This window comes from Equus asinus, chromosome 7 (genome assembly GCF_041296235.1).
Source record: "Equus asinus isolate D_3611 breed Donkey chromosome 7, EquAss-T2T_v2, whole genome shotgun sequence".
In the NCBI taxonomy this organism is placed as follows: Eukaryota; Metazoa; Chordata; class Mammalia; order Perissodactyla; family Equidae; genus Equus; species Equus asinus.
The window spans coordinates 107,403,147-107,419,666 of NC_091796.1; the positions used below are offsets into that span (position 1 = coordinate 107,403,147).

At 43.1% G+C, this 16,520-nt stretch overlaps 1 protein-coding gene across 4 annotated transcripts in view; it reads right to left on the reverse strand.

Annotated features, from left to right (window-relative positions):
- CDC42BPB (CDC42 binding protein kinase beta) overlaps nt 1–16,520 on the reverse strand; it is a 132,992-nt gene that overhangs the window by 67,740 nt on the left and 48,732 nt on the right. For all 4 annotated transcript variants that reach the window (XR_006530441.2, XR_011504814.1, XM_070514354.1 and 1 more), the window contains exons 3-4: nt 11,734–11,817; nt 7,990–8,085 (exon numbers count right to left, since the gene is read on the reverse strand). Coding sequence is in view for 2 of the 4 variants with exons in the window: in XM_070514354.1 (XP_070370455.1) it covers nt 7,990–8,085; nt 11,734–11,817 (180 nt within the window). In the remaining 2 variants the exon portion in view is untranslated. The remainder of the gene's footprint in view (nt 1–7,989; nt 8,086–11,733; nt 11,818–16,520) is intronic.

Consider the following 16,520-nt stretch of genomic DNA (forward strand, 5'->3'; position numbering starts at 1 on the left):
TAGCCAGATTCACTAACAAAAAAAGAGAAAAGGCTCAAATAAATAAAATTAGAAATGAAAGAGGAGAAATTACAATGGACACCACATAAATACTAAGGATTATAAGAGAATACTATGAAAAACTATATGCCAACAAATTGAACAACCTAGAAGAAATGGATAAATTCTTAGAGTCATACAACCTTCCAAAATGAAATCAAGAAGAAATAGAGAATCTGAATAGATCAATTACAAGAAAGAGATTGAAACAGTATTCAAAAACATCCCAAAAAACAAAAGTCCAGGACCAGACGGCTTCTCTGGAGAATTCTATCAAACATTCAAAGAAGATTTAATAACTATCCTTCTCAAACTATTCCAAGAAATTGCAGACGATGGAACACTTCCTAACTCATTCTACAAGGCCAACATCACTCTGATACCAAAACCAGACAAGGACAACACAAAGAAGGAAAATTACAGGTCAATGTCACTGATGAACAGACATGTCACTCTGATACCAAAACCAGACAAGGACAACACAAAGAAGGAAAATTACAGGCCAATGTCACTGATGAGCAAAAATCCTCAACAAAATATTGGCAAACAAATACAGCAGTACATTAAAAGGATCATACACAATGATCAAGTGCGATTTATACCAGGGACGCAGGGAGGGTTCAACATCCACAAATCAATCAATGTGATACACATTAACAAAATGAAGAATAAAAATCACATGATCATCTCAACAGATGCAGAGAAAGCATTTGACAAGATCTAACATCCATTTATGATAAAAACTCTCAATAAAATGGGTACAGAAGGAAAATACCTCAATATAATAAAGGCCATATATGACAAACCCACAGCCAGTATGACACTCAACGGGGAAAAACTGAAAGCCATCCCTGTAAGAACAGGAACAAGACAGGGGTGCCTACTCTCGCCACTCTTATTCAACATAATTTGAGGTTTTGCCCAGAGGAATTAGACAAGAAAAAGAAATTAAAGGTATCCAAATTGGAAAGGAAGACGTAAAACTCCTGCTGTGTGCAGACAACATGATTCTATACACAGAAAACCCTAAAGAATCCACCAGAAGGCTATCAGAAATAATCAACAACTATGGCAAAATTGTAAGGTACAAAATCAACTTACAAAAATCAGTTGCATTTCTATACACTAATAGTGAACTAACAGAAAGAGCAGTCAAGAATACAATCCCATTTACAATTGTAACAAAAAGAATAAAATATCTAGGAATAAATTTAACCAAGGAGGTGAAAGACCTATACAGTGAAAACTATGACATTATTGAAAGAAACAGAAGACATAAAGAAATGGAAAGATAATTCCATGCACACGGATCAGAAGAATAAACATAGTTAAAATGTCCATAATACCTAAGGCAATTTACAGATACCTATACTGCAATCCCAATCAGAATCCCAATGACATTTTTCACGGAACTAGAACAAAGAATCCTAAAATTTATATGGAACAACAAAAGACGCTGAACAGCTAAAGCAATCCTGAGAAAAAAGAACAAAGCTGGAGGCATCACAATCTCTGACTTCAAAATATACTACAAAGCTATAGTAATCAAAATGGCATGGTACTGGCACAAAAACAGACACACAGATCAATGGAACAGAACTGAAAGCCCAGAAATAAACCTAGACATCTACGGACAGCTAATCTTTTTTTTTTTTTTGAGGAAGATTAGCCTTGAGCTAACATCTGCCGCCAATCCTGCTCTTTTTGCTGAGGAAGACTAGCCCTGAGCTAACATCCGTGTCCATCTTCCCCTACTTTATATGTGGGACGCCTACCACAGCATGCCCTGACAAACGGTGCCATGTCCGCAACCGGGATCTGAACCAGTGAACCTCAGGCCACCGAAGCAGAACGTGCAAACTTAACCGCTACACCACCGGGCTGGACCCAACAGACAGCTAATCTTAAACAAAGGAGCCAAGAACATACAATGGAGAAAGGAAAGTCTCTTCAATAAATGATGTTGGGAAAACTGGGCAGCCACATGCAAAAGAATGAAAGCAGACCATTATCTTAAACCATACACAAAAATTAACTCAAAATGGATTAAAGACTTCAATTTAAGACCTGAAACCATAAAAGTCTTATAAGAAAATACAGGCAGTACACTCTTTGACATCAGTCTTAGCAGCATCTTTTCAAATACCATGTCTACTCAGGCAAGGGAAAAAAAAGAAAAAATAAATGGGACTACATCAGACTAAAAAGCTTCTGCAAGGCAAAGGAAACCATGAACAAAGTGAAAAAACCCACCAACAGGGAGAAAATACGTGCAAATCATATATCCAACAAGGGGTTAAATTTCCAAAATATATAAAGAATTCATACAACTCAACAATAAAAAGACAAACAATCTGATCAAAAAATGGGCAGAGGATATGAAGAGGCATTTTTCCAAAGAAGATATATAGATGGCCAATAGGCAAATGAAAAGATGTTCAATGTCACTAATTATTAGGGAAATGCAAATCAAAACTACAATGAGGTGTCACCTCACACCCATCAGAATGGCTATAATTAACAAGATGAGAAATAATAAGTGTTGGAGAGGATATGGAGAAAAGGGAACCCTCATTGACTGTTGGTGGGAATGCAAACTGGTGCAGCCACGATGGAAAACAGTTTGGAGATTTTCCAAAAAGTTGAAAATAGAAATACCATAGGACCCAGCTATCCTACTTTTGGCTATTTATCCAAAGAACATGAAATCAACAATACAAAGAGATCTATGCACCCCTAGGTTCACTGCAGCATTATTCACAATAGCCAAGATGTGGAAGCAACCCAAGCATCCATCAACTGAAGAATGGATAAAGAAGATGTGGCACACATATACAATAGACTACTACTCAGCCATAAAAAAAAAGACAAACGCGTCCCATTTGCAACATCATTGATGGATCTTGAGGGTATGACGTTAAGTGAAATAAGCCAGAGAGAGAAAGACAAACACTGTATGACTTCACTCATATGTGGAAGATAAACACATGGGTAAAGAGAACAGATTAGAGGTTATTAGAGGGAAAGGGGAGGGGGGCGTTGGGAGAAAGGGGTAAAGGGGCACCTATGTAATGGTGACAGATAAAAACTAGACTATTGCTGGTGAGTACGATGCCGTCTATACAGAAACTGATATATAATAATGTACACCTGAAATTACACAATGTTATAAATGAACATGACCTCAATAAAATAAAAAAATAAGTAAAAAATAATAATTCTCTAGGCCCTCATGTCACAGGAGGAAGACACTGGACCAGAGAAGGGAGGTAAATTATATAAAATCACATGAAACTAGCAGCTCTTAATAGAAAGACAATATCCTGAAAAAAACAAAAGATAAATACTTATGGGTTCACCCCCAAGGAAGAATCAGAAAATCTATTGCTGAAGTAGAAATGAGAGCAATTAGAGGAAACATGCCCGAGGTGCCGGGTGTTCTACTAATGGAACTGAGCCAGTCCCTTCCCTTAGAGCTCATTGCCACTGGCCGGCGTGTGCCACTGGAGGCTGCACAGCCTCTCTGTGCAGCACTCCGAAGACTGTGACAGAGGAAGCCCAGGGGCTGTGCAGACTCCGATGGGGTCATCTCACTGGTCAGAGACCATCATTGCCAGAATCAGGGTGCAATCAACATCCCCACTCCATGGGCCACCAAGCCTCAGAGGTTGCTGGAGAAGCTGGTGGTCCCTGCCTTGTAAGAATCACCTTCCTTCATGCCAGTTTCCTCTTAAGAGATGGATGCTCTGGTCTAAGCAGTTAACTTTTAACTAACCAACACAGAGAGGAAATACCACTGTCTTGTTTACTTGGCCAGAGAAACAATCATTTAATATTTATTGAGAATCTAATAATAACAGCTACCATTCAGTGAACAACTATTACATCCTGTGCCTTCAGTCTCTATGATTTTCGGTGATTTCTACCCGTTATCTCTGTTAAAGCTCACAACAGCCCTCGTCACAGGTACTATCAGAATCCCATTTACAGGCGGGGAAACAAGAGGCTTGATGACAGGCCCAAAGTCACCCAGTTAGCAAGTGACAGAGAGAGGATTTGAACTGAAGCAATCGGATTCCAGGATCATAACCTTAAAAATGACACTTAGTGTCTTCTAAGAAAGTTAACTGGTCACCATGTGGCTGAGTTTGTCTGAGAAAGGGAGAGGTCCCTGTTCTCATATAGAATTTTTTACCAACAACCCTCTCATCCTGCCTCAGAACTCAGCTTTCAAGTGCCACCTCGATTGACCCTTCCTCTGAGAAGCCTTTCCCAGTCTTCCCGCCTTGGTCTCTTGGCACTGTTGCCTGTCCCTTCCAACAAGCAATGAAGTGTTTTTTTGTTAAAGGTTGGCACCTGAGCTACTATCTGTTGCCAACCTTGTCTTTTTTTTTCCTTCTTCTTCTTCTCTCCAAAGCCCCCCAGTACACAGTTGTATATTCTAGTTGTAGGTCGTTCTGGCTGTGCTATGTGGGATGCTGCTTCAGCAAGGCCTGATGAGTGGTGCCATGTCCACAGCCAGGATCTGAACTGATGAAACCCTGGGAAGCCAAAGCACAGAGCGCAAACTTAACCACTCGGCCAGGGAGCCGGCCCCAACAGTAAATTTTAAGGGCAAGAGTCCCGTGTTAATCGTTTTCTCTCTCTTCCACACCGGGCACAACTCCTGTTACACCGAAGACTCTCAATGGACATTCACTGAGTTAGTTTTCTCTCTCATTCCTTCACTTGCTCTCTCAATAACAAACTTGTCCACACCCCTCTAGGTGACAGGTCCCTCTACTATGGAGCAGACATCTGTGAAGGCAGGGAGACCATAAGCAGCATGGAGATGAACACAATTTTAGAGAGCCGTAAGTGCCAGAAAGAAAACTAAACTGTATGGGGTGGTAGAGCATGACCGGGGACTACCATGCATGGACTATGATGCAGATGGCCGAGGCCTGAACAACAGACAGAAGCCAGCCATGGCATGGGCCAAGGCTTGTGTTTTGAACAAAGGGATGTGTGCAAAGAGGCTAAGAGGAGAATGAGTGTGGCATGGTGGCGAAATGGAAAACAGTGACTATGCCCAAACATGAAGAGTAGGGAGGGGACTAGGCTGGATCCCACAGGCCATGGTTAGAAGCTGCTGGAGGCTCCTGAGCTGGGAAGTTCCAATCCCATTCACATTTAAAAGCTTTCTCTGACTGCCCTGTCAAGAATGGACCAGAGGATGGACAGGGGGCTGGGAAGCCACGATGTGGTCCAAGCCAGAGGGGAGGGTGACAGGCCCTGGGGACGAGGTCGAGGGAATGAGGACAGTGGGCGGATACTGTAGAAATCTGGAGGAAGAGACCACAGCACCTGCTGGTAGACGCACGTGGGATGAGGGGAGATTAGATGCATGAATACCCAAGACTCCGGCCCCTAAAGAAAGCAGTAGGAATGAGTCAAGCACCATATCTAGCTGAGCCTCAATGGCTTCCACGGCTACCTAGAAATCTAAAAACAAAAAACATATTACAGCAGTGCTAAATATGATGCGCTTCTGGAAAACAAGTTTATAGGAAAAGTAAAACGCAAAGGCTTCTAAAGCAGACAAGCAGAAACTTACTTTTGGAGTCGGAACTAGACCAATTATTTTCTGTCCCATAATGTAGGATTCTGAGTTAAGTCAATAAGGCAACACCCCTTTTAGTTACTAGTGAAAGAGCTTTAATTTTTATGACATGCCAAGTTTAGATACCTACAATAGAACTTATAACATGAACTGGCCCCGCAGGGGGGCCAGAGGCATCCTCGTTTCCACATTACGAGGAATACCCAACACCAGCCTGCACCCTTGTGCCTCATGAAGTGCTCAAGCTGAGTGCTTTCTACGCCTGCCTCGTTCATCCTCATGACCATGGCATAAGGCGGTAACTGCCACTGCCCCAGAGAGGTAAGGAACTTGCTTAAATGTACCACTCGTGGGTGGCAGAGGTAGTGGCCAGACTTGGTCTGCTGACCCCAAGAGTGGGGCCCACGTTCACATACACAGGAAAGCGGCAGAGCCCTCACCCTCCTTCTCCCCTCAATTTTCATTGTATTTCTAACTGAACTCCAAAAACCCAAGAAGATGGCTTCACAGTATTTCCTAATCAACTGCCTTAACTCAGAATAAACCGGAAATGCTTAATGTTTCAGACAGCAACAGACTGACTTCAGGAAAAATAGCAGAAACAAAAAATGCTGTTTTCCTTCTGTTCAAAACCATATTGCCTAGCCCTCCTTAGAAACTTCGTTTAGTCCTTATCAAAATAGGAAATGAAATGGAGACAGTCCACTTGGAGCAGGGACAATGACGCAGAAGCAAGGGGGTTTATGTGGAGATATCTGGCCCCAGAGCATCAGGACTCTGCTGCCTGCCAGAGGAGGGGCACTGGGCACCACCTCCACCAGACAGGCCCAGGCTGGGGTCCTGGCACAGTCCTTGTATCTGTGCAATAACCTTGGGCAAATGATTTCACCTCCCCCTGCCCCAGATACTCTATTTATAAAATGGTGAAAATCATGAATGCCTAACTCACTGGGTCACTGGGAAGACTGACGAGATAACCCATTGGCCTGTGCTCAATAAACACCAGCTGCGCCTGTCTGTCAAAACAAATACATATTTTAAAAATTCTAAATAAAAAGTGTAACAAACCATTTTAACTAATCCTGAATGTTTGAATCTTAGGGATTTCTTTGATGTTTATAAGAGATTAAGATGAATAAAAGAAATACAACATTACTCTGCTTGTTGTAAGCAAACGGAGTACATTTCTGAGCATGGACTTATAAGTCTGTTGTTAAAGAAAGAGAACACGGGTTAGGTCCCTGCCCTGAGGCTGTGGTGACCCTTGAAGCCCTTTGCAGCCACTGTTGGGGAAATAGTATTGGCAGAGTGCTGGCTGGAGGAGCGACGCTGGGACTGGCTTCTCCTAGGTCTGGACAGGCCGCTGTCCACCCTTTTAGGGTTAGGCAAACCTGGAAAGTCATTCTCGGAATTAAAAGTCTTAACAAAGCAGTAGTGAATCACTCAGTGCCTGAGCCAGAGGCCTTGGTTTCCCTTTCTCTTCTGAACTGTCTTGTGTCTGTTTTACTGGGCATCCATGCTCAACTCTGCGCACATGGGTGAATCACAAAGCTATTAGTCAACGCTGAAAGCAAGCCCCAGTACAAGTCAGAAGAATAAAGAGATGGCAAGAATGTGCAAACCAGGAGTCATTCAAAAAACTGTGTCAGAAGGCCTCCTAGAGGCCAGTTCACCCACTGGGGAGTGTGTGACCCAGCACAGTGTGACCTGACCCGGCCATGAAGGAAACAGAGGTGGAAACACGCACTCACTGTACAGGGGTGAAACATTTTAAATCTCCACAGCAGTTTCTTCTTCTTAACATAATTCAAGATAGAAAATGTTTTAAACTCCCCAGTTTACTTAGATGTAATAAGCCCAATGAACAAAAAATCAGGTTATCTAGTGATTAGAGAAAAACAAAGCATATAATTTTACACGCCTATTTTATAAAATTCTACCTGATGATTCCTACATTAAAACAAACCCCTTGGGGGCCGGCCTTGTGGCTGAGTGGTTAAGTTTGTGCGCTCCGCTTCGGTGGCCCAGGGTTTCGCTGGTTTGGATCCTGGGCACGGACACAGCACCACTCAACAGGCCATGCTGAGGTGGCGTCCCACATGCCACAACTAGAAGGACCCAGAACTAAAATATACAACTATGTACTGGGAGGATTTGGGAAGAAAAAGCAATTGGGAAAAAAAAAAACAAAACACCCAAACCTCTTAATTTTATCTAGTCAAATATACATTTAAACAACATCAGTTCCATACTGTCTTATTCATTTTTTAGTGACAGCACAAAGGAATCAAAAAACTTCAGTGAAATGCCATTTGACAGTCTTTAAGGTCTTGGCGACCCAAACATACCAGATAATTTTCATCTTGAAAGGCATAGTGCAACGTGGTGATCCACTGACAGTCGCCGTTCACCAGCACGTCACGTTCTTCTCGGAAACAAGCAGTCTGTAAAGAATTAGGGGGAGAGTTGGTCTGTGTCCATCTGGAAAAGCACCTTGCAGAGCAGAGTCCTGAATATAGGGGGTCCCTGCTGTGACAGAGGCTCTGGAGACAGTGTCATCTGCCTTCCAGGCTGCAGGGAGACCGGCCTCTCTTACTCACCTGAAGTATCATCTCTATACGGGCGGCTCCCACTTGCTCCTCAGTCATCACCTGCACCAACTGAAAGGCTGAGCACTCTATTCTTTCATGCTCCTGTACACACACGCATGCACACGGGTGCCACGGGCTGCTGAGAACTCACTTTAAGGCGAGCCTTGCACCTACCCCTCCCACACATGCCATTTCTAAGGCCAACACTTGAGATAAAACCCGGCTCACAGGTGGATGTCAGCAACAGCTTCCTAGCTGGGCCCTTTCCACTCAGCATTGCTTGACTTCTCTTTACCATGTCAGCCTCCTCAGGGTAGCCTGTGGCGTGGCCATCCACATGTCTGCCCCTCTGTCACAGACCTACAGTTTAGCAGCCACATGGCTGGCAGGAAAGGGCACACACCTGTGTTATTCACAGCATACTGATGCACATGACCATAATAGGATTCTACTATGAAGACCTATGGCATGTAGCATATGGGTAAAAGGCTACCTTTTAGCTGCTACAGCTTTTTTTTCTAACACACAGGTGACCTCTGTATTTAAAAGTAACCAGGTATAATTATAATAAAACATCCTCTTTACTGAAGACATAGTAAGACTTGAACTCCTTCTTACAGGCACTACTGATGAAGGAGTTACTATGCAAGGCAGTGAAGCACGTGTCTCACCTGTTCTCTCATTTGAGTCTGACAGTGACCTTTAAAAGTTGCTTTTTCCAGAAGTTTTTCAATTCTAAACCTTTTTTTAAGTTTTTCTTTCAAAAAGAAACGACTGAGGTAGTTATGTCCCGATTCTACTAATCAGAAGTAGACAAGAGGACTCAGATGGGCCAACAAACAGCTTACAATGTCCAAATGTGCAGAGACAAGTGGTTCTGGAACCACCATGACCTAGTAAAGGGACGGCTATAAGAAAACCCGAGTGCTGTCCTGGGGCCAGGCCAGGAACCTACAGCATCTGGACACTGTTTCCACAAGATGTTTCATGTTCTCGAGCATCTACCTATAAATGTTCAGAACAAAACCCTTTCCCAATCTGAGGATCGCCAGCATGGTGACCCACACAGAGGAAATATATGCATTATTAGGCAGTGTGTTTTGTTTCAAGAGCAGACAGAAACTTTCAAGCATTTTTTTTTTTTTTTAAAGACTGGCACCTAAGCTAACAACCGTTGCCAATCTTCTTTCTTTATTTCTTTTTTTCTGCCTTATCTCCCCAAACCCCCCTGTACATAGTTGTATATCTTAGCTGCAGGTCCTTCTAGTTGTGGGATGTGGGACGCTGCCTCAACGTGGCCTGACAAGCGGTGCCATGTCCATGCCCAGGATCCGAACCCTGGGCCACCGCAGCAGAGCGCGCGAACTTAAACACTCGGCCACGGAGCCGGCCCCTCAAGCATTTTTTTAACAGCCAAAAAAGATGAACTAAAAGTTGAACCTGGTCTATAAATTATAAACCTAGACTGCTCAGCTACCTTGCTACTGCCACCTCTTGTTGACTTTATGCTTTTAAAGAAGATTTTTAGAAGTCAATATTATTTAATGTTTTAAATAAGCCTATTAAATAAGAATAAAAAGAAATTACTTCAACCAGCATTATATCAATATATATATTTTTATATATATATCACATACATATATATCCCATAATATATTCTATGATAATCATCATAATTAGCAGACATTCTAGACTTTTCTGAGTATGCCAATTAAATAGGATCTGTGTAACCAGATTTAAATTAAATAAGCAACATTTACTCTTTTAAAAAGCACTCATTCACCAAGACATTTGGTGAATACTTATACAATAAGGTGAGAATCACCTCTCCCTAACCATTTTTACAATTTAAACACACATACAGACACACACATTTCATTCTGCAGGTTAACATAACAAGTTACATTAAATATGGCTCTAACTTCTTTCATAAATCAATCACTCCTGTAAAAATAAAATCTTGAATGGAATCTGCTACTAGTATTTTTTCCCCAAAATCCTTATTCTCCCCCTAAACTTTCAGGTAATAGCAGCTACTTTTTCTCCCACAGAAGAACTGCTTCAACGGTTTTCCTGTCTTCGCCAAAGTGCCAGCGGTGCCATGGAGAAGGGCTACTGAAGCACACAATGAGGAAAACGATGGCGTGAGGACAGAGAGGAAGAAACCAGCAGAGCAAAGAGGCACAGAAGGTTCAGTCATGGGCCACCAACATTTTGAGCCCAGGTGACTGCAAAAAGGGTAATGACTCAGTTAACCAACATGCATTTATTGAGCAATAAGACCTTGGGCTGGGTGCCATGGCAGGAAAGAAGAAATGTGTATGGATGGGGAAGAACAAGAAGCCATAAATGATTTACACATGATGGACTTGAGATGCCAGAGGGATGCTGAGGTGAAAATGCTCACCAAGTCAGTGAAAATCCAAAGCTCAGGAGAGCAAACTGACCTAAATAAATGGTTTGTGTTGTTATCTGCTCAAAGTGGCAGCTATCATCGGCAGATAAGAACTGCAGAACAAAAGAGGAAAGGGCCACCTCAAATTACAAGGAGGATTTACAGCAATAGGAGGAGAGAGGCTAGAAACCAAAGAAGGAATTCCTGGAAGGAGGAGGCGTTCAATTCTAGAGGGGAAAGCTGCAGGCAAGCAAGGGGCCTGTTGAGCAGCTGTAGAGTGAAGCAGCGGCGGTGCTGAGGAGAGAAATGAGCCAGAGTGAACCACTACCACAGACGGCAGCCGGGGCAGAGAACGGGCACTCAGCACATTTTGGCATGGGGGGGAGTCCAATGAGAGGACTGGATAAGTGATAGAGCAGATCAGAGCACACAGCAAAGGGGTTAACTGGCAACATGTCCTTGGAAAGGAAGGATTCTTGGTTTTCTGAGGCAAAATGGAAGAACATAGAAACTGTGAGGCATGGGAGGGGAGTCTGGAGATGACCAGAAGAAAAGCTTAGGCTTACTGAGCAGACCTCGCCTGTCTCAGTCAGGGGCTGAGGGTGGGGCTGGAGAGAATGGAGTTGAGGGCATGAAATAGCCGCCATGGGCATGGACACAGAACTAAGAAAAAGTGGATCAAAGACTGGCATGCAGTAGTCATCTACTTTTATTGATAATCCTCATTCTCTATCTAAGAGAGAACATAAAAACATTTCTGTACTTAAGTAGGATCCAAATTCTGTAATTCCTTTTGCATATGGAGCAGAACTGTGATAAATGCCTAAAACTTCCATGAAGGTCTTAATTTGCCCTTACAGTAAACAAAAATCTGACCGATATACTCGAGGGGGAACTCTCAAGTGGAGCACCTGATAAAGGAGGAAACACCGATGCAGAGAGGAGCAGATGTCTGGGAGGAAGGCGAGATCTTGATGACAAACAGCAGCTCACTCTTGTCAAGGCAGGAAGGCCCAGATTTGTGAGCACTGTGTTTCTTACCCAGCAGGGCTTAATCGTTACTCCTCTCATACAAAGCCCTGATCTATGTAATACTCTGCACTTACCTCTGCTCTTTTAAGCATTTCCCACTTGTTGAGGATTTTCATTGCATAAATTCGTTCAGTGTTCTTCATTTTGACAACAGCAACCTGAAATACAAATGAGAGTTTAACAAAAATCTAGTTAATGGAACAAAAGGCCAGCACATTTTCATATAACTACAGGGAAATCTTAATTGCCTGGAAACCCTCGAAAACATGCTGTTAAGGAAAGTAAAGTTTTCTACATAAATAACAATTTGCCCTTTTAAAAAGGGCAAAACTTGATTTTAGCCACTGCAACTTGAATGATCTCATTTGCTCAGTTCAAAAAACTTCACTGCTGAGTGATGGGTGCACAGGGGTTCACTGTCCTCTACTTTGGGGTATGTCTGGAGATTTTCATAATAAAAACTCTTAAAATCGTCAATGGCTCCCAAGCTTTGCCCCCTGCATTCAAGGGTTCCATCCCCACACTCATTCCTACTCGCCCCCATTGATGCTCATTTCTCCCTCTCACTCCTACTGCCAGCCGCTGCATGTGCCAGTTCTTGCCTCTAAGATCTTTTCTTCACAGCAGTAGTGACTAACTGTGTGGGCTCTGGAGTCTAACCTGGGCAAATTCACTTCTTTGTGCCTCAGTTTCTACAACCAGAAAGGGATAACGGCAGGACTGGCCTAAGACTGCCACAAGGATCAAATGAGTCAATACATTTAACATGCTCAGAATGGAGTTAGGCACATAGCACTCAGCATGTTGGCTGTCAGCCATATTCTTCAAGGTACAACTCAAACGCCCCTCTTCCAGGAAGTCCTCTTGGACTTCCCAGTCCCTGACAAATCTCTAACGAGCTCTTCCTTCCTTATCAACACCAGGTGTGATGTCTGTGCCATCATACAACACATTATACCCATGTAAAGCTATGATTCATTGGCTTAAGTCCCCATGACAAAACCGTAAGCTACGTATTGGCAATGATACTACAGCCACACAGCAGGTATGGAACAAAGAGTTCTGAAATTGAATTATCTACATCCTTGCTTTCTAAACAACACGATACAGTAACATCCTCAAAGTAATCACAAGAGCTAACATGCACTGAGCACTTTTCATGTGCCAGGAACTATGCTAAGCAATTTATGCGCATTCTTTTTTTTTTTTTTAAGGGAGATTGGCCCTGAGCTAACATCTGTTGCCAATCCTCCTCTTTTTGCTGAGGAAGACTGGCCCTGAGCTCACATCTGTGCTCATCTTCCTCTACTCTATACGTGGGACGCCTACCACAGCATGGTTTGCCAAGCAGTGCCATGTCCGCACCCGGGATCTGAACCGGCGAACACCTGGGCCACCAAGAAGCGGAACGTGCAAACTTAACCGCTGCGCCACCGAGCCGGCCCTATCTTCATTCTTTTAGTTAACCTTCACCATAGTCCCAGAGAGTGCTTACTTGTAATATCCTTATTGTACAGATGTGGAATTTGAGGCTCAGAGGGGTTAAATAACATGGCTAAGAAGTGGCAAAGTCTCACTCTTAGGCTTAAGCTTTCAAAGACTAAATTATTAATATAATATAGTCATAAGTAATATAATCACAATTAAATATAATCTCCCCTGGGCCTGATGATGGGAGGCCGCAATGAACACACCCTGATGTGATCCCAGAGCCTGCTGAGGGTCAAAGGCATCTTCCCTACATACAGGGCTTCCAGCCAGGCTCCCCTTGACCACTGTGTGGATCAAAATCACCCTCCGGTCATCTCCCTTCATCATCTCCCTCAGTGCCACCCTGGTGCTCCTCTCAACACAGCACACTTAAGCTGCTGTTTACATAGTATTTACTATAGAAATGGTCTAACTTAGAAGGAATGGTAGAGTTAATAACTTTTAAGAAAAATAATTAAATTCTGAGGATAAGCCTCATGAACAATCCAGATCTTGCTGAAAATGAGGCCTATTAGGGCACAGACTATTTCCAGAAAACATGCAAAATGACTCTCATAAAATACACAGAAGGGAAAAGAATGTATTTGTACACGGAAAACACTTGTCAAATTAAGAAAAAGTAGAAAGGAAATGTAGAAGTTTAATGTAAAGAAATCCCCAAACCCTATATATTGAACAAGCTTTCTCCATTGAACAACTCATAAAGCAAACAATTTGTAAAACTCTTATTTGGTTTACTAGAAACTTCTTCCTGAGCAAAAACTCAGTCTTAATTGCTTCAAAGAGAGATGATGATCTTACAAATTATCTCCAAAATTAGATGTTTCAGTGAAGAAATATAAATCAAATAATTTTACAAAACAATAAAAAGTGTTTCTGGGACACACTAAGTGTAACACCTGATGCGAGCTCAGATCTGGTCCTGGAGGGACAAGGACAAAACAAAAACATGCAACAAAGAACATCATTGGGCCAACTGACAAAACTAGTGTAAGATAGTAGATCAGACAAAAAGCATTCTATCAATTTTAAATTTAAGAACTGTGGTTATGAACTTGAAGTATTAGGGTAAAGGGTCTTGCTTGACATAGGCAACTTACTCTCAGCGGTTCAGTAAAAATTACACTTCACACACACACAGAGCAGGGGGGAGAGAGAGGCAGATGGAGAGAGAGACAGAGACAGAGAAAAGAGCACAGCAAATATGATAAAGCAAATGAGATAAAACGTTGACAAAAGGGAATCTGGGTAAAGGGTTAGACTGGTGTTCTTTGAATCATTCTATTCATACAACTATTCTGCTAATTTGAAATTGTTTCTAAACAAAGCTTCCAAAGCTTTGTTTCTTTTTTTTAAGTCATTCTAGGAACAAAAGAGAGACAGCCGGGCAGAGTGGTTGGGCACAAAGACTTTGGGATTCGAGTCTAGCTCCACTAGAGGCCACCTTAGGACCACCAGTACCCCCGCTCCAGACAAGTTTCCCATCTTTCCAGTGGAGCAGAGGTGCAGCCAGCGGCTAGAAGGTTTCAATGTGCTCAAGCTTGTGAAGGCAGGAAAGGCCCATCACGCTGAGCAGGGCAAACAGCACCGTCAATCAGCTGCTAGCTGCTGTCATGTTGAAAGCATACCTCTGTATACTGCACCACATTAGCTGGGGAACTGCTCTCCAGAGGGGTGCCAGGATCAAAGGAACTTCCTGGACTGGTTGTCCCCAAGATACTGAGGGGAAGAAGAAGGTGTTTTCAAAGCCATTGTGCTCAAGAAAAAGGGCAATTCCCCAAATATTCTAAACCTTGTTTAAATAATAATCTAGAAATGTTTCTCCAGACTGTGTGGGGGAGGCAGGTTGCAATTTTGAGGTAGCAGATTCATATGCTTACTATGCATGATGCACAATTATGTTGTCCATCAAGTTCTCCACTCTACAAATTCTTTCCAGGGTGCAGGGCTTTCCAGCAGCCCATCCCATGGTCTCAGGACCGCAACTACACACACACACACACACACACACACACTCTGACCTCCCCTGGCTTGTCATTAGGAAAAAGCAATTCAATTAGAACCATATGTCAAAACACACTTCTGGTCCCAACATTGATAAAGAGTGTCTTCATTTCTGTGATCTGTTTGGTGCTGTCAGAGACAGAGAAGTTGAAACTGGGGACACTTGAAATATATGATTACAAGAATTCCCCAGGGAGGCAATGATGGTGGTAGTAACACTAGCTACAGAATCCAAAACTCTAGAAATGGCAGGGAAGGATTGGCGAGCAGGTACGGAACGGCTGGGCGGCTGGAGGAGTTGGCTGAGGAGGGCCGGAATGCGGAGCCCAAGCCATGGGGTAGGCGTACTGGATGGGAAGGCAAGGACGTGTTTCTCTTAATTTGGGAGGCACTTGAAAGGTGATCGATGTTATCGTCTTTGAAACTCAGAAAAGTGAGTTTTACATTAGGTTCTTTGGTGAAGAAGGGCACTAAAAATAACTGCAAACTATTTTGGTACAACAATTTTCTCCTTTTTCTTTCACTTTCCTCCTGAAGGTCATCCCCTCTTGCCCTCTTCCTGCCGCTCTGAACACTCTCAAATGGGCATGATGTAACTGCAGAGCTCGGCAGGGGCCTGGGCCTTGCTCATCTCCACCCCAGAGCCTGGCACAGCTTCCAAGACAAGGAAGACACAGTCGGTAAAAGTATACACTGAATTGAACCAGGTTTTAATTTTAAAAGGCTTTCTCTTTCTTCTCACTAAACAACAAAACCATACTTACAACATCATATAACCTACCTACAGCTCAGAGATTTGTTATTTCTATGTGGAACTCAATTTTTTCCCATGGTTCCTTTAAAGAAGTTTCCCTGTTTGTTACAATCAGGAGAGTCGCTCCTGGGGATGGATAGAGTCCATGTGGGGGTGTCTGGGAGGCAAGAGGAGGGAAACTTAGAAGTTCCAGGGGATAGAAATGCTCTGTATCGATTGGGGTGCTGGTTACACAGGTGTAAACATCTGTCATAACTCAAACTGTACACTGAGATCTGTGCATTTTATATGTAATATACCTCAATATTTTTTATTTTTTTATTTTTTAAAAAACAACCTCCCTGTCCCATTCCAGCCCTTAGTAAGTTGAATTTGGCTGGGGAGTCCTGGATCCAGGGTCATTCAAGGTAAAAGTGGAGATCCAGTCAGCCTGGGATGGGCCTGGGAGGGGCTGCCATCCCAGAGGACAAGGCTTCCACTAAGCAGGACCCCAGTGGTGCTGCTTCCCCTCTGCCCGCCCTTCACTCTTAAGGGTGGGCCAGGGGGGTGGGGTACGTAGACAGGGCTGGGAGTGAGGTATGAGGATGAGAGTCGAGGGTCTGTCACAGGACT